Below are 17,236 nucleotides of genomic sequence, written 5' to 3'. Positions count from 1 at the left end.
TAAAGATTTTGACCGCACAGAAAAGCAAGTGGGCTCTGACAAAGCATGTCAGGAGAAGGGAGGATTGGAGGTGCTCTAGACCCACGGCGGAGTGGCAGCCAGCAGAGGGACAATGGCCAAGATGAAGCTGTCAACGGCCCGTGACAATTACCTGGGCCTCCCCTAGGTCGACTGGGCCTCAAATGAGTACGTGGTGCGATGTGTAAACAAAGTCGGCCGAGCATAGTGCTGGCCACCCCACTCCCGTTGCGTGCCTTGTCGGCCCTTCACAAAGGTGCTGCTCGCTAACAGCACTTTTACCAACCGTCTGTTAAGGCAATACACGGGCGGGGAGAAATATTTGTGTTCTCTGTGCTGTTGATGCAGAGCGGGCCGTGGCGCTGCACCAGGTGCGAGCCATAGAGCAGAGGCACACGCAGGAGCTGGCAACGCGCGCCGAGGGTGGCCCCTGGGGAACGGGGGGCCCAGACGACCTCATCGTGCTCTACAACCGCGTGCCCAAGACGGGCAGCACCTCGTTCACCAACATCGCGTACGACTTGTGCGCCCGCAACAAGTACCACGTGCTGCACATCAACACGAGCCGCAACAACCCCGTCATGTCGCTGCAGGACCAGGTGGGCGTCTACCGCAAAGCACTCTTGCCAGGCGCGTGACGACGCGTCGATTCCCTCAAGCTCGGGCGATACATCGAACGAACAGTTGTGGGCGTTAGCGATCGATGTTTTTCTGTTGGAGGGTGTCGCATGTTAATGTCGTTCAACGTCGCCCCCCCCCGCCGCAGCCGCTAGATAGAGGCACAACGGTCTGCTGCAGTGTTGCGAAATAGAATTGATTGCGCGAATTGAAACGTGATCATGAACCACGATGATTAAATCGGCAGGGGTGGGGAGTATTGTTACACCCCTAGTGACAGTCCCACACCCCCTAGTGACATGGGTGAATGGTTCCTTCCCTGCCGGGATACGTTAAACCTAGGGTTTTGTGAGCTCGAAAATAAATAGTTTTCATAATCGCGTTAATTAAATTCTTTCATTTATTTGTAATTCACGTATTGTGTCGAGTGTTATCGTAGTAGGTATTTGCATTTCTATTAAAATAAATTGTCGCTTATCAAGATGGTAAACAAAAGAATGTAATTACATTTCTCATGGCATACAGTAAGAAACAGACCAGCTGTCGTAGAAAATATCTAAGTCTTTAATTCTGACAGTGAGGTCTAAAAACAAAAGCACAATATAGAATAATCGTGCTCGCTGCTAAAGTGGCCGCTAATTTCTTGCCACGCAATGCGTTGCTTTTGACTGCTGCACTTTTATTGAGGCTGTTCAAAACATCGGTGGTCATTCGTCAACGACACTGCCTTAATTGTAAAAGTATATAATAGGTAACGTTTCGGGCAACAGCCCTTATTCATGTGCTCCTAATATGTTAATAGAAGGACCATCGCCCAAAACATCGCCTTTTGGATATGTTTTCCGATCAAGGCCGCAGCGTTATCGAAGAACGTGTTGAGTGCGTTTTGTTACTTGTGCTTTGTGCAACGCTGCCAATGCAGTGTCTCCAAATAATTAGTTTACTGGCGATAGGTCACCTCTCCGGGTCGATGTGCGCAAAATTCGTGGTGCGTCGCGCACTGCACATTTAGGCCGGCGACACGAGCGACGCTTCAATTGATGTCTCGCCGCCGTCCCCCGTCAGGATGGGATGACGTGTCATGAGCACGATGCCAATGCGGTAAATCCATCCTTCCCCCCCCCCCCCCCGCTGAATTACGGCTTCTGCTACCGCAGCCCCAAGTCGTCTTAAAAGCAGGTAGCAGCAGCATGTGCTCGCACGGACTTTGTCAATTCAAAGGTTGGCGGTGTAGGGGGGGGGAGTGGAATCCCCAAAATAAATTCTTCAGTTCAGAAACGATGAGTGCCTGGCTCCTGCAAGCTCGTGGCATGGCTTGTTAAGCCATGCATCACGCTGTTAGCTTAAACTCAGCCAGTGTTGATGCCAAATAGTCAATTAAAAACATACCGTTAAACAGTAAAACAAGGATTGAGCACCGCTGTTGTAAGGCGGCCACCTGCTTGCAACGACCATGGAGGCCCTTAATGGGCCACCTCCGGTGTAATTTCGGCTAACCGTGTGTATGGAGACCACAACCCCAGCGACGGCAGCTTGATGGGGAAACTGTCAATGGTCATTACCCAAATGTTCTGCCGTAACTTTAGAAACGTGGACAAGGATTATGGGTTATGTATTTTTTTTTTATCTCGGGCTCTCTTTACCAATTTGTTTAATTCCACCGTGTAGCACTGGTCGTAACGCGCAGGAATTATTTGCTATAATTTGTCAAAGTTAACGGCATGTGACCACACGGGAAGCATCCCCTCGTACCTCGCGAACGCGCTTCAGCGTCGATTGCAGTCGTACGTGCGGTGAGAGCGCACCTGTTGTCAACGTCCGGAGTTCATAGCCAAACCCGACGCAACGTCATCCAAAGACTCTCCAACCTTCCCTTTGGCCGTCTTCCTCGTCCAACGAAACGGATGGTTATGAGCCGAGCTGGATGTGCCGCCTGGTACAAGGGGGAACTCGGCACGCATTGCCGAGCCTCCTTGTTCTCGGGTGGTGCCTCGCCTGGCTGCCTGTCGCACCCGGAGGCCCCTCCCCCCCCACCTCCCCTGTCATGCTCACGACGCCGACGGCCACATCCGCGAACATAAGCTCGTTAAATTGGCGCCGCCGTGCTCGAGCGGGTTTTAATTCGCCAGTTGGCGCCAGGAGAAGGGATTTCTGCGCGGAGGAGGAGAGCGAGGCGATGGACGCGTTGTGCGAGAGAGGATGGCCGAACCTGCGCGCTGCCTCTCTCGTGCGCGGGACCACAGGGACGCGTGCTAGCGGAACCAGAAACTTTAACTGCGCTCCGCTACCGTGTGCAGCATAGTAATTTCAAATAGGATGCAGGGAGGATTGTGCAAAAATGCAGGATACTTCGTGCTGCGTACGTTTCCTTTGCATATGCAATCACGTACGAGACATCGATGCCTCGCTTAGCCTAGTTTGACCGTCAATAATAAACGTGTGTTCTTTGCGAGCGCAGTAGCACGCACAGGGAAGGGTGTGGGCGGCAGCAGCAGCAGCACACACACGCGCACAGCCACCTTTTGTATCCTAAAATGTAATGTTCGTAAACCCATTTTTAACAAGTAGTCACCTTTAGGCCTCAGTGTACCTAGGGGAGGCCCAGCCCGTGTTCAGATGTCAAGTGGCGCTGGCGATGGACACGGCTAGGAGGTGAACCTGTGTCGTTAGCGCAGTGTTCTTGCCGAACCAAAGTAGCACAGCTCAGTTTAACACGTAGGCTTTCACGACCAATATTATTCATAATCAACGTTTTTGGGTTTAGATCGCGTTATTTATAAATGTGTTGTAACCCTCCACCACCCGACACGGCCAATCAGTAAAAATTGTCACGTTGACAAAAGAAAAATAGTTCACTGCTTTAGCCCACCGGTGTGTGTAGAAGCGTGAAACCACAACATTTACAATTTTTTGAGTAGTACGACGTTTCGCTGGTAATTGCATCCAGCATCCAATGCATAATAATACACACGTGCACATGAAGACAAATGTCCCCCATACAGCCTTTACCAGAGCTCTTGAAGCGAGTGCTATAAGCGAGCACTGGTTAAGGCTGGCACGGCACAAAAGTGGGGGTGGTGTAGTCACCACTCCATGCCTGGCCGCTTTTGTTTCTTCAGTGCTGATGTTTTACACACTGTACCATTTGAGTCCGAGTCGACCTAGGGGAGGCCCAGAACCGGTTAGGATACTTGCCACCATTATTGGTCGTGAGCAAGAATCAAACTCGGGTCGCCGGGTTCGTAGAGCAATGCGCTAAACACTGTGCGCTTCGCACACACGTATGCACGCAAGATACACAGATGCACGCACGGATGCACATGCCCACACTGAAAGATATTACTTGCACGCATGCATGAACACGCATGCACAAGCCAACTAGGGAGCTGCACATAAATACAAAGTGTTGCACAATCTGTTTCATATAGCTGGTGACTGCTACCTTTTATTTGTTTAGTACTCTTGACCCGATTGTTTGTTTCTTGTTGTCATTGTTTTCTTTTTAAGGCGAGGTTTGTAAAGAACGTAACGGTGTGGAAGGAATGAAGCCGGGATTTTATCATGGACACTTGGCGTTCGTTGATTTCAGCAAGTGAGTCGGAGTGTCTCCATCCGCTCGCTCGCGCTTCTCTTGAGTGTAACATTGCTGTCATATCCGTGGGGTGTTTTTGCTAGTCTAAAAAAATTATGGGACAATAAGAATAGGTTTTACCATATCCGGCAATAAAGCAGGTTTGTTTTCATGTTTTGCCACAAATACGTGTGGTTAATGCAGACATCATGCCTTGCAAAAGGTATCTTTTGGTGTTTGAATATCTTAACAACTGTTTAACACGTAGGCTTTCGCGACAGGAGGATTTTAACCTGCAAATCTGGCTGCCGCCTGATGATGCCCATTGTAATTACTGGCGAAATGTTGTGCTAAAATTGCTAATGTTGTGGATTTACTCTCCAACACACCGGTGTGCTGTACTAGTAACGAATTGGCATGTTCTGTTTACGTGACAAACCTTACTATATTTCATGCAAGTTTTGTGGGACTATGGGAGGTTTAGGAGGAAAATAAAATGTATGCAGTTGAAATTTAGTTTCTTACAAGCCTGGTGAGAAAAAATTGATTACATCTCGTGAGGAACAAACATATTTGGAACATCACGGAGAGTGAACACTCGATAGGATGGAAGAGAGTTGCACTTTAGTGGGTATGGTCACGTGTGGCAGATGGATGAAAACTCGATTACCCAGGTGGTCCCCTCAATTATGAACGCAGGGAAGAAGAGACAGAGTTAGGAAGGGGTGAAACTGAGGTGCCTTGGAGGCCTTGGGAGAGAGAGAGAGAGAGGACTGCACCTGAGATTTATGAAGACAGAAGTTGGGAAGATAGGAATATTTGTAGTCTACCAACAAAACCATGCGATGCCTAGACATAGAGACTGATGAGTATCATAACGATTGTTGGTGTGAGCATCGATCCATATTCATTATTGTCAACTTAATCGTCGTCCCGCCCCGGCACCGACTGCCACCGCAGGCAAGAATGGTGCAGAGAAACAAAGCGAGGCTTCTGGATGTGACGAGGTGACCTCTTCCAGTCGAGAAATGCCACGAAGCAAGTTTCCCTGCCCACTCGGCCGTGTTATCGTGAAGGCCGCGAGTCAGCGGAGTGGTGTCGTTCCCCACACCCCCAGGTTCGGCGCCTACAGAAAGCCCATCTACGTAAACGTGGTGCGCGACCCCATCGAGCGCCTCGTGTCCTACTACTACTTCCTGCGCTTCGGGGACAACTATCGGCCCAGCCTGCGGAGGCGCAAGCAAGGGGACAAGAAGGTACTCCGGCTTGGGTTCACGCGGCAGTGGAGTGGCCCACGCGCACCTTGGAGGGCGAAGGGGTTGGTCGACCGCGTAGATTTGACGAGTCCCTCAAAAAATGGTGATTGCGGGAGGTGGTCGTACAGAAAAGTGGGTTCATCAACCTGCCTTGATAAACCCAAAGTGGGTTCATTAAAGTGGGGTCATCAAGGCGAGCTGATAAACATTCCACGGTGGCGAGATGTTAACTACCTCGCCTGCTGTACAGGAGGTCGTGGGTTTGATCCCGACCCTTACGGCTGTATATTTGGAGTTTGCATGTTTTTTTTCTCCGGGTCCTCCGGTTTTAGAAACATGCTTTTCGAGTATTTGGCTGCTATAAATTTCCACATGATACGCCACTTCGTTGAGCTATCACTTTTGTGGCCAGATCGCTTCTGAAAAAGAGCTATACAGTTCAGTGGGCCTTACCTGCTAAAATGAAAAAATCGTTTAGTTTATAGTCTGTGCAGACCTGTGAGCATTATCATCTCGTAAATGTGCTTTTTTACAGACGCTCTGGTTTCTTGGCACGATTAAAGCCCTTCTTTTATAGCATTAATATGTTATTAATTACAAGCCTGGGGCTCAGAGAAGGCAAAGGTGTGAAACCTTTCCTGTGGAGAACTTAACGCTTTAATAATGGGGCAACTATAGCAAACTCATCCGCACAGGGTATCCTCATTTCGTTGAGATGGCGATTAAGGGGCCGGCGGAGTGGTGGTGCAATGTTTCGTGCACTTTGCTGTGAACCTGGTTACCCGAGTTCAATTCCTCGCCACGGCTAACGTCACTGGCAAGTGATCTGGCCGAACAAACCCTCGTTGCTGGGACGTAATGGAGATAACTTAATCCAGCAATGGATTAGCGAAGGATTGCAAATTGCTATTTTCCCAATTGGCTGCTTCAATTTGTTGGTTGTTTCTTTAAAATGTAATTTTAGATAGTGCTTTGTTACTTGTGCAATTATGTTTCTTTTATGCATGTATGTTGAACTTCTTTCGCACCGCACGTAGCCAACCATGCTCATCCGAGGTGCGGGGCAAGGACAAACTAAACGAAAAAAGCTATTTTTTTTATTGTCTAGTGTGATTATTGAATTGGCATTGTTATTTTTTATATAGATTTATTTTGCCTGGTATCTGCAATGAATTTTACAAATGTGAATCGTTCCTCTTGTTTTTTAAACTAGGAGCAGGGGGGGGCTTGTTTAAATTGGGCTCTCATACCATTTCATAAACAAGGTCATTGATTGGCATCGAGTGGGTCATCTGATAATCGATCCACCAATTGCTTTCATTCATAAGCGACCGAGAGCCCATTGATACTAATAATCCATCTTTCGATGGAGGTCTCGTGCGTCAAACACAAAAGACGAGAATGTAAAGGTGTATTTCACTTGTGAATTAAAATAAAGTGAGTGCAATAAAACACCCAAGTGAGCATTCGTGAACAATACAATAAAATATATTTCACACACTTTGTTTGGTATCAGCTCAGAGCTGCATTCCGGGTCAATTCCCGTCTTTGTCCAATTTGTAGTCATGCGGCTTTGACAAAATGATACGAGGACATTCCGGATGAAAGCACACAATGTGTTTGTTACTTCTGCAGTTTTTATATTTTGCATCTTGCCAGGGCCCATCAAGGCCAAGGCCAGTTCCATTGTGGTTTCTAGCTTATTTATAGGTCTGAGAAAATGGTTTAATTTAATATTTTATAACCTCTGTGTCTTCAACGGTTTTCAAGACAATGTAGGTTACAGAATATTTACCCCACTACTTAAAAAATCTTGCTGTTAAGAGCTATAGTTCTGAAAGACGGTCCCATAGGAAGACACAATATGATACTAACGTAGTGCTATTGTCATCGGTTGTCAAACTAAATGTAAAATTACTATATCGATTCATTGCATACACAAGAGGGGTGCAAGCTGTCCAGCTAGTCTGAAGCAGTGTTCAGACATACAGCGTTGGCATCTCTCCCGCCTTGTCAAGCCTCTTTCCAGATTGTCTCTGCCAAATTATCCTGTATGAAGGTTTGCACAAATGGGGCTCTATTTTTATTGATGAAGTTGTCCACACCATTGGTACCTCATTTGCCAGTAAAAAAAATATGATAATTGGTTTTTTACCCTTTTATCTGGCAACAAAACTGACACATTTTTTTTACGAGGAGCCCATTGATACAAATAATCCATCTTTCGATGGAGGTCTCGTGCATGTATGAGGTACCAATGGTGTAAATGCTTACCCCGAGCTCTCATACTCTGATGGTGCATTGTCTTTGAGTTGTGCGTCATCTGGTCCAACCGACGTGAGACTAGGCTCTAAGGAAAGCTGTCTCTGGTGTGGACCAATCAACTTCAAGGACAGTGCATACATTATCAGAGTTATGTTTTCTGTTTGCATTATGACTGCAGGTATTGTGGTCTATGCAAACATGACTCCTCGTAAAAAATGTGTCAGTTTTGTTGCCAGATAAATGGGTAAAAAAACAATTATCGAAGTTATCCACAGTTTAGAAAAAGGTCGCCTCCAAAATTAAGTGGCACCTTGCAGTCTTGTCAGATTTCTGAATGCATTCGCAGCGTTCAGAAAGTGTCTACAATGTTTCGTATTATCTCCAGGCCCTGGCGCATTGATGGGACAGTTCAGACGTCAATGCTTATCACACACACACTGTCCAATACATGTTGCGAGCGATTTTCTGAGTCTTATAGAAACCAAAGTGAGTGGATACTGGCATTAAGCAGATTAAACACCGATGTCGGGTGTCAATAGGCTTAACTTGGTGACGTAAGAATGAGACTGTAACTGGGCTGCATTACCAATTGGGGAGAATTGCAAAGGATGACGTTATACTGCTGAGGCATGCAACCCACTTCCGATTGGTCGTTGGGAAGCTTTATTTGACAGCTGCTGTCTAAAAACGGTTGATCCGCGGGTCGAAATTTAACCCACGGGAGTAATGAGACCTCGTGGAAGCTTCTTAATGAAGATTGGGGGACGAAGGGAGAGGAGTGTGACGGTGGTTGTTTGCATGAGGGTGCCAAGCCGCGTGTGATGTCTGTGTACGCGCGTCGTCGTCGTCTTTGCTAACGCGACGTTTTCCCGTGCCGATGTTTTAAACCTCGTTTCTCATCTCGTGGAGTTCATTAAGAACTTTAACGAACGTTGTTGTGTTAAAAAAAAAAGTTGGGGGAAGAGAAAAAAAACTTTCAGATTTATTGCCCAAATTATTAAAGAAAAAGCGATGTAATTCAAAGCAAATGAAAAAGAAAATTAGCTCATGCCACTATTTTGGTACTATTTATGAACCAGGATTTTTCCATGCCCCCCCCCCCCTCCGTGTGGAATATGCAAAAGACTGCAACATGACTCTTCTGAAAGGGCCCCCAGCGTGCAGTGTTTGGTTGGGTCTCATCAGCAACAAAAAATCAATGGCTAAAAACCTAAGACCGGAAAACTAAATTGTGTGGTGCTTTTGTCCTGTTGGTCTTCTCATTTAAATAATGTTGCTAAGCTGCCTCACTATTGTGCTCCTGGGGCCCGGTGCCCAAGGGTGGCTGGCTGCCTTTGCACACGTAATGATGTGTTTACTTGTTTGGTCAACATGTGTCCCATTATTAGCTGGATTAACCTAATGGGTGAAAATGTAATAGCCCTGTGGGAGCACTTACAACGCTTTGTCCCAGTGGACCCCAGTCCTGGCACGTGCGTCACACATCCACGATTCGTCGATTTCAAATGCATAAAATAACACGTTCTCTTGTATAACCTTCCCTCGAAGGGCATTCTCTTGAGAAAGAGAGGGGGTAAAAAACACCCCGATGTTATTTTAAGGGCAGCGGCGCCTTAACGGCACTTGCGTAAAAACGTGTGCCCCCTTTTTCAGACCGAATTGAAAGCAGTGCCAGATTTTTCTTAGTTGACTTTACATTTCTCACGCTGCGGACATCCAGCCCCAGGTGACACGGTGACCCAAATTTGAGCATTCATCTCGACGAGCTCGTCATCAGCGACGAGCGAGCCTGTGGGGAGCGCGCTTCGCTTGGAGGGTAGCGGCGGTGGTGTGGGGAGGAGATGGGAGAGGTGCTGCGGGTGTGGGAGCGTCACATCTGCTGTCCCACGGACGCGACGCGTCTCTCGCGGTGCTTGTTCCTGGCTCGCGATATCAGATTTTTTATTCATCGTCTTTTTTACAGATGTCCAGTCGGGGCGGGTCATAAGTTCGCACTCATTACACACAAAGTTCTTGCCACAAATGATCTCGTCAAGGAGCATAAATCATCGCGCAAAGTCCCAGTCGTCCTCAAAGCGTCTTTTGGCTAGCCATTGAACAAAGACGGTCCCTGCATCACCCACTTTCATATGTGACTTCTGCGGCCGTCTGGAATGTTCTTCCTTCCGATATTAGGAATCCACTGGATCTATGAACTTTTAACTCTAAATTGAAAACAAATTTCTTCAGAAATGCTTTGTGTTTAGTTTGTTGTCCTTCCCCCGCACCTCCGGTTAACACGGTTGGCTACGTACACTGCAAAATAAGTGCAGCATACATACAGAAAGTTACAACAACAAACAATATCTCGCGGTCGGTGTTTCGTGCCCGCTCCCACAGACGTTCGACGAGTGCGTGCAAGAGAAGGGCGTCGACTGCGCCCCCGAGAAGCTCTGGCTGCAGATCCCATTCTTCTGTGGCCACAGCGCCGAGTGCTGGTGCGTCCCACTTCACAAACAATGTATTCATACTCGCACCCTTGCACGCTCACTGGTACCTCAACTGTCACGAATTTGAGCTCGGTTGTGCGTATAACGCAGGCGCGCACTGTTGCGTTGGGAAAAATGTTACCTTCTTAAAGTCAATAGAGCAGCAACATCTCATTATCGGGAATGGCGCTGGAAGATGAAGTTGTAAAACTACTTTTGAGGTCATGTCAATAGGTCATTCTCAACCCAACACTAGATGGCACTCCTTAGTGATCCGTGTACAGGGCTTCATCGCTTATCCGTTATCTGGTGTATTGATACATTCTAGCCATAAGAGTTTGGTGATCCAAATTTTATTAAAAAGCCGATTGCGAACACATATTTGGCCATTTATTTGTACCTGGGCTGAAGCTATCCAACTCGCTTAAATTTCAATGTCGGGAATTCAAACCCATAGTGTCATCGGTGCCCGTGTCGTTGATTTAACACCAAGCCACTCCGCCTTTCGCACCTAATACGAGTCACCCAAATAGGCAATTGGGGTCGTTGCCAAAGTACATAGTGCAGAACCCCCCCCCCCCCCCCCATTGTGCTTTCCTGAGCTGAATCCAGTCTCCCGTCTCTTGTCTAGAAATGATATCTATTATAAAAGTCTGGTGTTGCGGTTTGTCCGTTTGTCCGTCAACTAAATTATGAGAGCCTTTCAGAAGGCCTAAATCAAAAAGTTATATAAAGTTGATCTCCCCCCCCCCCATTCCCCCAGATGTGGGGGTAAAACATTGATCCAACAGGTTTACAACAATAGTCGACCGCCACCCATCCCCCACCCATGTTTTTAATGTATTTTGTAGGCATATGCCTACATACCCTATATGCAATAGAGCCAGTAGTATCTGCACACATTTGGGGGGGGGGGGGGGGAGAAGAGGACATCAGTGGGGGCGAAAGCACCAAGAAGCCTTCTGCAGGAGCTCGACTAAGGTGGCCCGTAAGGCCGCCGAAATTCCAGTCAATAAAAAATCCCATCTCGCTACCGGAGAGCAGTGGACACTGAGCCAAGGAAATGACCACTGGATTCTTCAGATGCCCCCATAAAACCTTATACAGTCTGCAAGTCTCCCTCTATCAATGATTCAGCATGAACATCAATTATACATCCTCTTGGAATGCTGAGTTATGGGCATACGTTACGCTGGGTGTTCACTGACAAGGTTCAGCTTGACTTTTCGAACAATGGATGAGAGTATTCGTGCACAGTTTGTGGATGCTTTTGCAGGGCACTAATTAAAATTTCTGGCATTTCACACCATCGACTGGAAAACTACTTGACATGCTGCACCCGCGAGCCTCACCAGGACAAGCGGATTGAGAAACGAACCAAGGGACAATGATTATAATTGCATGTTAAATTAAAATTTCCAAATATGTTTTTTACCTAAACTAAAATACAAATCAAATATTAAATAACATGTAAAAATACAGATAATTAATACACGTAACAAATACAATTTTCTGACCTTTCACACCATCGGTTGTAAATAGAAATGATCCCTCAAGTGGACTCAACCTTATATGCCCGCCTACCTGTTATCATGCGAACGAGTGCGCGTCAACGGTAGCGACGCGTGCCCTCGCACGTCAAGTAAATTTTTATTTTCGCTTAAAAGCGTGGCGCCTTTTCTACACAAATCTGTCACTCACAGCGCCATCGCATTAAATACCGTACTCGTAAACACAGAAATAAAAAAAATGTATACGGTGACAAAAAAATGTTATGCGATCGTCCCGGCCACTGACGCATCCTCGCCGACCAACCGCACTCCTCCAGTCAGCGCGGTTGGCTACGTACGGCGCTAAGGAAGTTCAACAAGCTTACATACACGCAACACGCGCGTGTCTGGGATGCGCAGGACGGTGGGCAGCCGCTGGGCTCTGGAGCAGGCGAAGCTGAACCTGGTTAACGAGTACCTCCTGGTGGGGGTCACCGAGGAACTGGAGGACTTCATCCTCATCCTGGAGGCCGTGCTGCCGCGCTTCTTCAAGGGAGCCACGGAGCTTTTTAAGAAAGGTACTGCGCCCCTCCCCCCCTGCCCGCCCGCTCTTTTATTTCCCGTGAATCGCTTTTTTTTTCCTTAACTATTTATTGACGCGCGCATAAACAGCGCAACCGGAGGGCAGTTAAGATGTCGCCACGGTGGCGAGATGTTGACTACCTCGCCTGGTATGCAGGAGGTCGTGGGTTCGATCCCAACCCTGACGCCTGCTGCTGTGTATTTGGAGTTTGCGTGTCTCTCTCCCCGTGGTCGCGTGGATTTTTCTCCAGGTCCTCAGTTTTTTCCCTCCACATTTACAAACATGCGTTTAGAGTGTTGTTGGCTGCTATCAATTTCCACGTGATAAGCCACGTCTTTGAACTATCATTTTTGAAGAGCTCTATACAGCTCGGTGGCTCTTACATGGTCAAATAAATGATAGTTTAGTTCTAAATTTGCCATAGCGTTATGGTTTTTAGTTTGTCGCCGAAGGATGATAGTCCAACTGATATCCCCTCCCCCTCCAACCCCCACTGCGCTGCACCAGGAACAAAGTCGCATCTGCGCAAGACGGCGGAAAAGAAGGCGCCGTCGGCAGACGCAGTGCACACGCTGCAGCAGTCGGAGGTGTGGAAGCTGGAGCACGAGTTTTACGAGTTTGCGCTGGAGCAGTTCAGCTTCATCCGTGCGCACACTGTGCGGGAGAAGGACGGGGAGCTCTATCCCCTCGCCCAGAACTACTTTTACGAGAAGATTTACCCCAAGCAGAGCTAGCCGCGCCCGCGAGGGTCGCGGAGGGCCAGCCCCGTGCCGTCCCCCGTGCGTGGCCGCAACGGGAAATGTTCGGCTCGGCACCGTGCGTCTCCGAGAGAAGACGCAACGGAGCCCTGTTCTCTCTGGTTAAAGCGTCCCGCACAGGAAGGGAGGAGGAGGAAGAAGGGGGGGGGGGGGTGATTTTGGCGAGCGACTGGAAGATGGAAGACTTAGTCACAGCATCGTTTCTGGATAATTGTTTTAAAATGTGAGAGCTTTGGTTTCTTTCATTTTTTTTGGTCACCTGCTTTTGAGTTGTGTGGGGGTTATTTCTTTTGTTGTCTCTACCAGTAGCCAACTCGGCTGCCCGCTACCCAACCACTACAATCGAAGGCTCCTAAAAGGCGACATTTCGTCGCCCTTGTGAGGAAAATCCACTCAAGGATTGTAAAGTTTTCCAGGGACGTGCGTGCAAATGTCAAGATCAATGGTAAAGAAAAGAGAGCATTGGGGGCAGTCGGGGCCTGCGCTCTGCTCCGCACGCAACAGACGGCAGAACGGTGGAGGGGAAAAAAACTGTTCTTTGAATAATGGACGCGCACGCAGCAGCAGCAGCAGCAAAGGGTTGTTTTGTTTTTTGTTTTCTGTCCGGGACCACTCGTGCATAATAACTCTTAGACGACGCATTATTATTGTTTTGGAAATAAATGTCTCAACGTTGGATACATGACGACAGTTTGAATTATGTTTATGTGCGTGTGTGTGCTGTGATAATTTAATGTTTTTTTTTTTATCAGGGAGACGCTCGCGCACACACGCAAAATATATTCTCAGCTGGCGTGGTGTACATTTCCTTAATGAAAAATCTAGCGAGTATGGTAATACTCTTATGAAAAGAGCATATAAATCATACCATTAATATTAATTCACTGGATAAAACACTGTTTTGAAAATGAGAGTGTTTTAAATGGTGTGTGGTGTATGTTTTGTATCTATGAATCTCACGGTCTGAAATAGAGTAACAAAGCTTTTTCTTTTTTTGTGTGTTTTTTTGCAAAACACCTGACCCACAACATTCTCTACGGGTCGGCTTTGTTGTGGGTGAAGAAATGTGAAGGTCATCGAGAATAAAAACGGAATTTAGCGATCGTCATTTTTCATCCAAAGTTATTACATCGTACTGCACTGTCTGCAGATTTGAGCATAAGAATAATTGCCTTTTTGAAACATTCGTGAATTTATAACAAACAAAAAAACCCCATCGTAATTTTGTATTAAATGTCAACAAAACGAGGAGTATATATATAATGTAGCTGTTGCAAAACTATTGGGTGAGCCTTTTTTTGTTTTACTATTTGCGAGATTAAAAGAAATGTGACTTTGTTTTGTGTTCCTGCTTTTTGTCCCAGAAGCCGACGGGGGCGCGTTTGAATTTTGTTTTCATTCAAATTGGTTTCAATGCCTAAATGGGGCAACACTGGTTTCTTCCTTTCAATTCTACTGCGCTTTCGTTTCTTATTTGCTGTAATGTACCCTAGTTGTTATTGTCAAATAGTTTCTGCTCCGTGTGATATATGCTTTTCAGTCTTGCGTGTTTTTAAGTTAGGTCCGAGGTACAGTGTGTGTGTGTGTCTTGCATTGCTGGTTCATGGATGCTACCAATAGTTTGCACATCTTAACGGTGTCCTTACCTGCAGATGCCGCTGGAATAACATAATGGTCGAGAACTGGACTGTTAACCTTTACGCGGTCGATTTGGCAAGTACATTTGCCGTGCCACACAGACACGAGCAGAGACCGGTGCACAGCCCAATCTCGCTGTGCCAGTGCACAATTCCTGGCGTTTGATCGATCCTATGCCTCGTCAACGCAGAAGAGTGGCTGAAATCGGGTGGTCGCTAACTGCCATCGATTTGTTGGCCCATATACAAAGTTAAATTTAAAAAATGTCTTAAAAAAAGAGAGTTGTTTTTATTTTGATGTCAAAAGATCTGATATTTTCTACGATTCAGGTAAGCTTCATTTTGCTGTAATTTAATTTGTCCGTGTTATATAAGCGTGAATCGATGGCCAGCAAAACCCCACGTGAATTACAATAACTACGACGTATAAAACATTAATTTAATCTAAGACTTTAATGATGGGCCCGCAATGTTGAAAACAGTTTTATCTTTGTGTCAACGTTCATTTGATTCTGTTTGTATTTTTGCAAATTTTCAAGCAAATGTTCAATCGTATTTTACACAATAATAGTAACATCAGCCATTTGTCAATCTCCTGCTGGATGAAGGCCGCCGCATGCCAATCGGTTCATACGACCTGCTAGAGCAGGCATCAGAACTAAGAAAATATTACGGACTGAAAATCATTAAGAGATATTGGGCATTGCACCAAGAGACAGAAAAGCAGATAGATCAGATAACGAGAGCAAATTTGGGAGATGTCATTTTAACTTAAGCGAAGATACGTGGGCTCTGGAAATACGCCACGAGAATGGATGATGGCCCAACGAGACTAGTGATGGAATGACAGCCAAGGGAGAGAGAGGGAAAAAAAAACACTGAACAGGTTGATCACTGGGGAGATGGGAGTGAGTCGATGAGCTCTTGTGCGGGAGCAAGACGGATTGTGGCGTCACAGGACTGGAGGGATGGCATAGGTTGTGGGGGGAAGCCTTCATCCATCAGTGGGTATGCAATGTCTGATGATGAGTAACATCATAAACAAAAACGTGCGCGTCATTAAAAGTTGCTTCGTCGTGGTGGGTTTCCATTGTGATTGAATTAAAATCTTTTTTTAATTAATCTTGAAACACGCTGTTTAACAATAACAAAATAATAACAATACAGTTATTGGATGTTTACCGTTGTTGGTTTGGTGTAAAATCACATGAAATGTTCTATTTTTCATGTTTTGTATATAAAATAAAGAAGTGTGGTGATATTTTACCGTCGTTGGCGCCTGTTCCGTCCAACAAGGCGTCGCACGTTCGGCGCCTTCTCCCCACCGCGAGCTCCTCCGTAAGCTCCTCGGTGAGCTCCTCCGTGGTGCTCCTCCGTGAAGCTCCTCGGTGAGCTCAGTGAGCTCCTCCGTGGAGCTCCTCAGTGAGCTCCTCAGTGGAGCTCCTCGGTGAGTTCCTCAGTGAGCTCCTCGGTGAACTCAGTGAGCTCCTCAGTGAGCTCCTCCGTGGAGCTCCTCCGTAAGCTCCTCGGTGAGTTCTTCAGTGAGCTCAGTGAGCTCCTCCGTAAGCTCCTCCGTAAGCTCCTCGGTAAGCTCATTGAGCTCCTCCGTGGAGCTCCTCCGTGGATCTCCTCAGTGAGCTCCTCCGTGGAGCTCCTCCGTAAGCTCCTCAGTGAGCTCCTCGGTGAGCTCCTCAGTGTGCTCCTCCGTGGAGCTCCTCCGTGGAGCTCCTCAGTGAGCTCCTCCGTGGAGCTCCTCCGTGGAGCTCCTCCGTAAGCTCCTCAGTGAGCTCCTCGGTGAGCTCCTCAGTGTGCTCCTCAGTGGAGCTCCTCCGTGGAGCTCCTCGGTGAGTTCCTCAGTGAGCTCCTCCGTGGAGCTCCTCGGTGAACTCCGTGAGCTCCTCAGTGAGATCCTCCGTGGAGCTCCTCCGTAAGCTCCTCAGTGAGCTCCTCCGTGGAGCTCCTCGGTGAGCTCTTCCGTGAGCTCCTCCGTGAGCTCCTGAGGGAGTGACACATGCCAGGAACCCCTTTACACACGGCTCCGTTTCTCACTGAATCTTTTCCAGCTCGCTGGTCTACCGAAGTTGGTGGCACGTGGCGAGTATCTCTACAGCCACAGCGAGGGGTATACATGATCATTCATAATGATTGCAGTTGTATAGACTGTAGCGTCATCTCGCAACGCTGTTGCAATATCTTCGGTTCTTTCGGTAAAGTCACGTAGAATAGAAATAATAAAATAATTAAAATAAAACATTTTTATTTTATTATGTTTTATTTTCATTATTTTATTATTTCCATTCTACGTGACTTTACCGAAAGAACCAATAAGATGAATCCCTGCAGTCACGAAAGCTTTAAATCGAAAAATAATTAAACAGTTCAACGTACATATGCATAAACACATGAAGGGCTAAATCCTATCCATAGCCAATATTAAGTAAATGTAACCCTCCAAAAAGGAAAACATGAATGAACATATCAAGAAATGGCATGCAAACAAAAGGTACAAACAACAACAAAAAATTATCAAAACAGGGGTAAAGAATATTATCTATGTATGTTGACTTTGTTT

At 46.8% G+C, this 17,236-nt stretch overlaps 1 protein-coding gene across 1 annotated transcript in view; it reads left to right on the top strand.

The window, feature by feature from the left end:
• LOC133341849 (heparan sulfate 2-O-sulfotransferase 1-like) overlaps positions 1 to 15,928 on the top strand; it is a 59,925-nt gene extending 43,997 nt beyond the window's left edge. Inside the window, 7 exon segments of the mRNA XM_061550634.1 lie at positions 367 to 617; positions 4,144 to 4,174; positions 4,177 to 4,228; positions 5,325 to 5,463; positions 10,108 to 10,205; positions 12,107 to 12,264; positions 12,777 to 15,928. Coding sequence (XP_061406618.1) covers positions 367 to 617; positions 4,144 to 4,174; positions 4,177 to 4,228; positions 5,325 to 5,463; positions 10,108 to 10,205; positions 12,107 to 12,264; positions 12,777 to 13,003 — 956 coding nt within the window. The 3' untranslated portion in view covers positions 13,004 to 15,928.
• The last annotated feature ends 1,308 nt before the right edge of the window (positions 15,929 to 17,236 follow it).

Source organism: Lethenteron reissneri, chromosome 12, assembly GCF_015708825.2.
Source record: "Lethenteron reissneri isolate LAM-NWPU_2019-01 chromosome 12, ASM1570882v1, whole genome shotgun sequence".
NCBI lineage: Eukaryota > Metazoa > Chordata > Hyperoartia > Petromyzontiformes > Petromyzontidae > Lethenteron > Lethenteron reissneri.
This window is presented reverse-complemented; position numbering and strand designations above follow the sequence as displayed.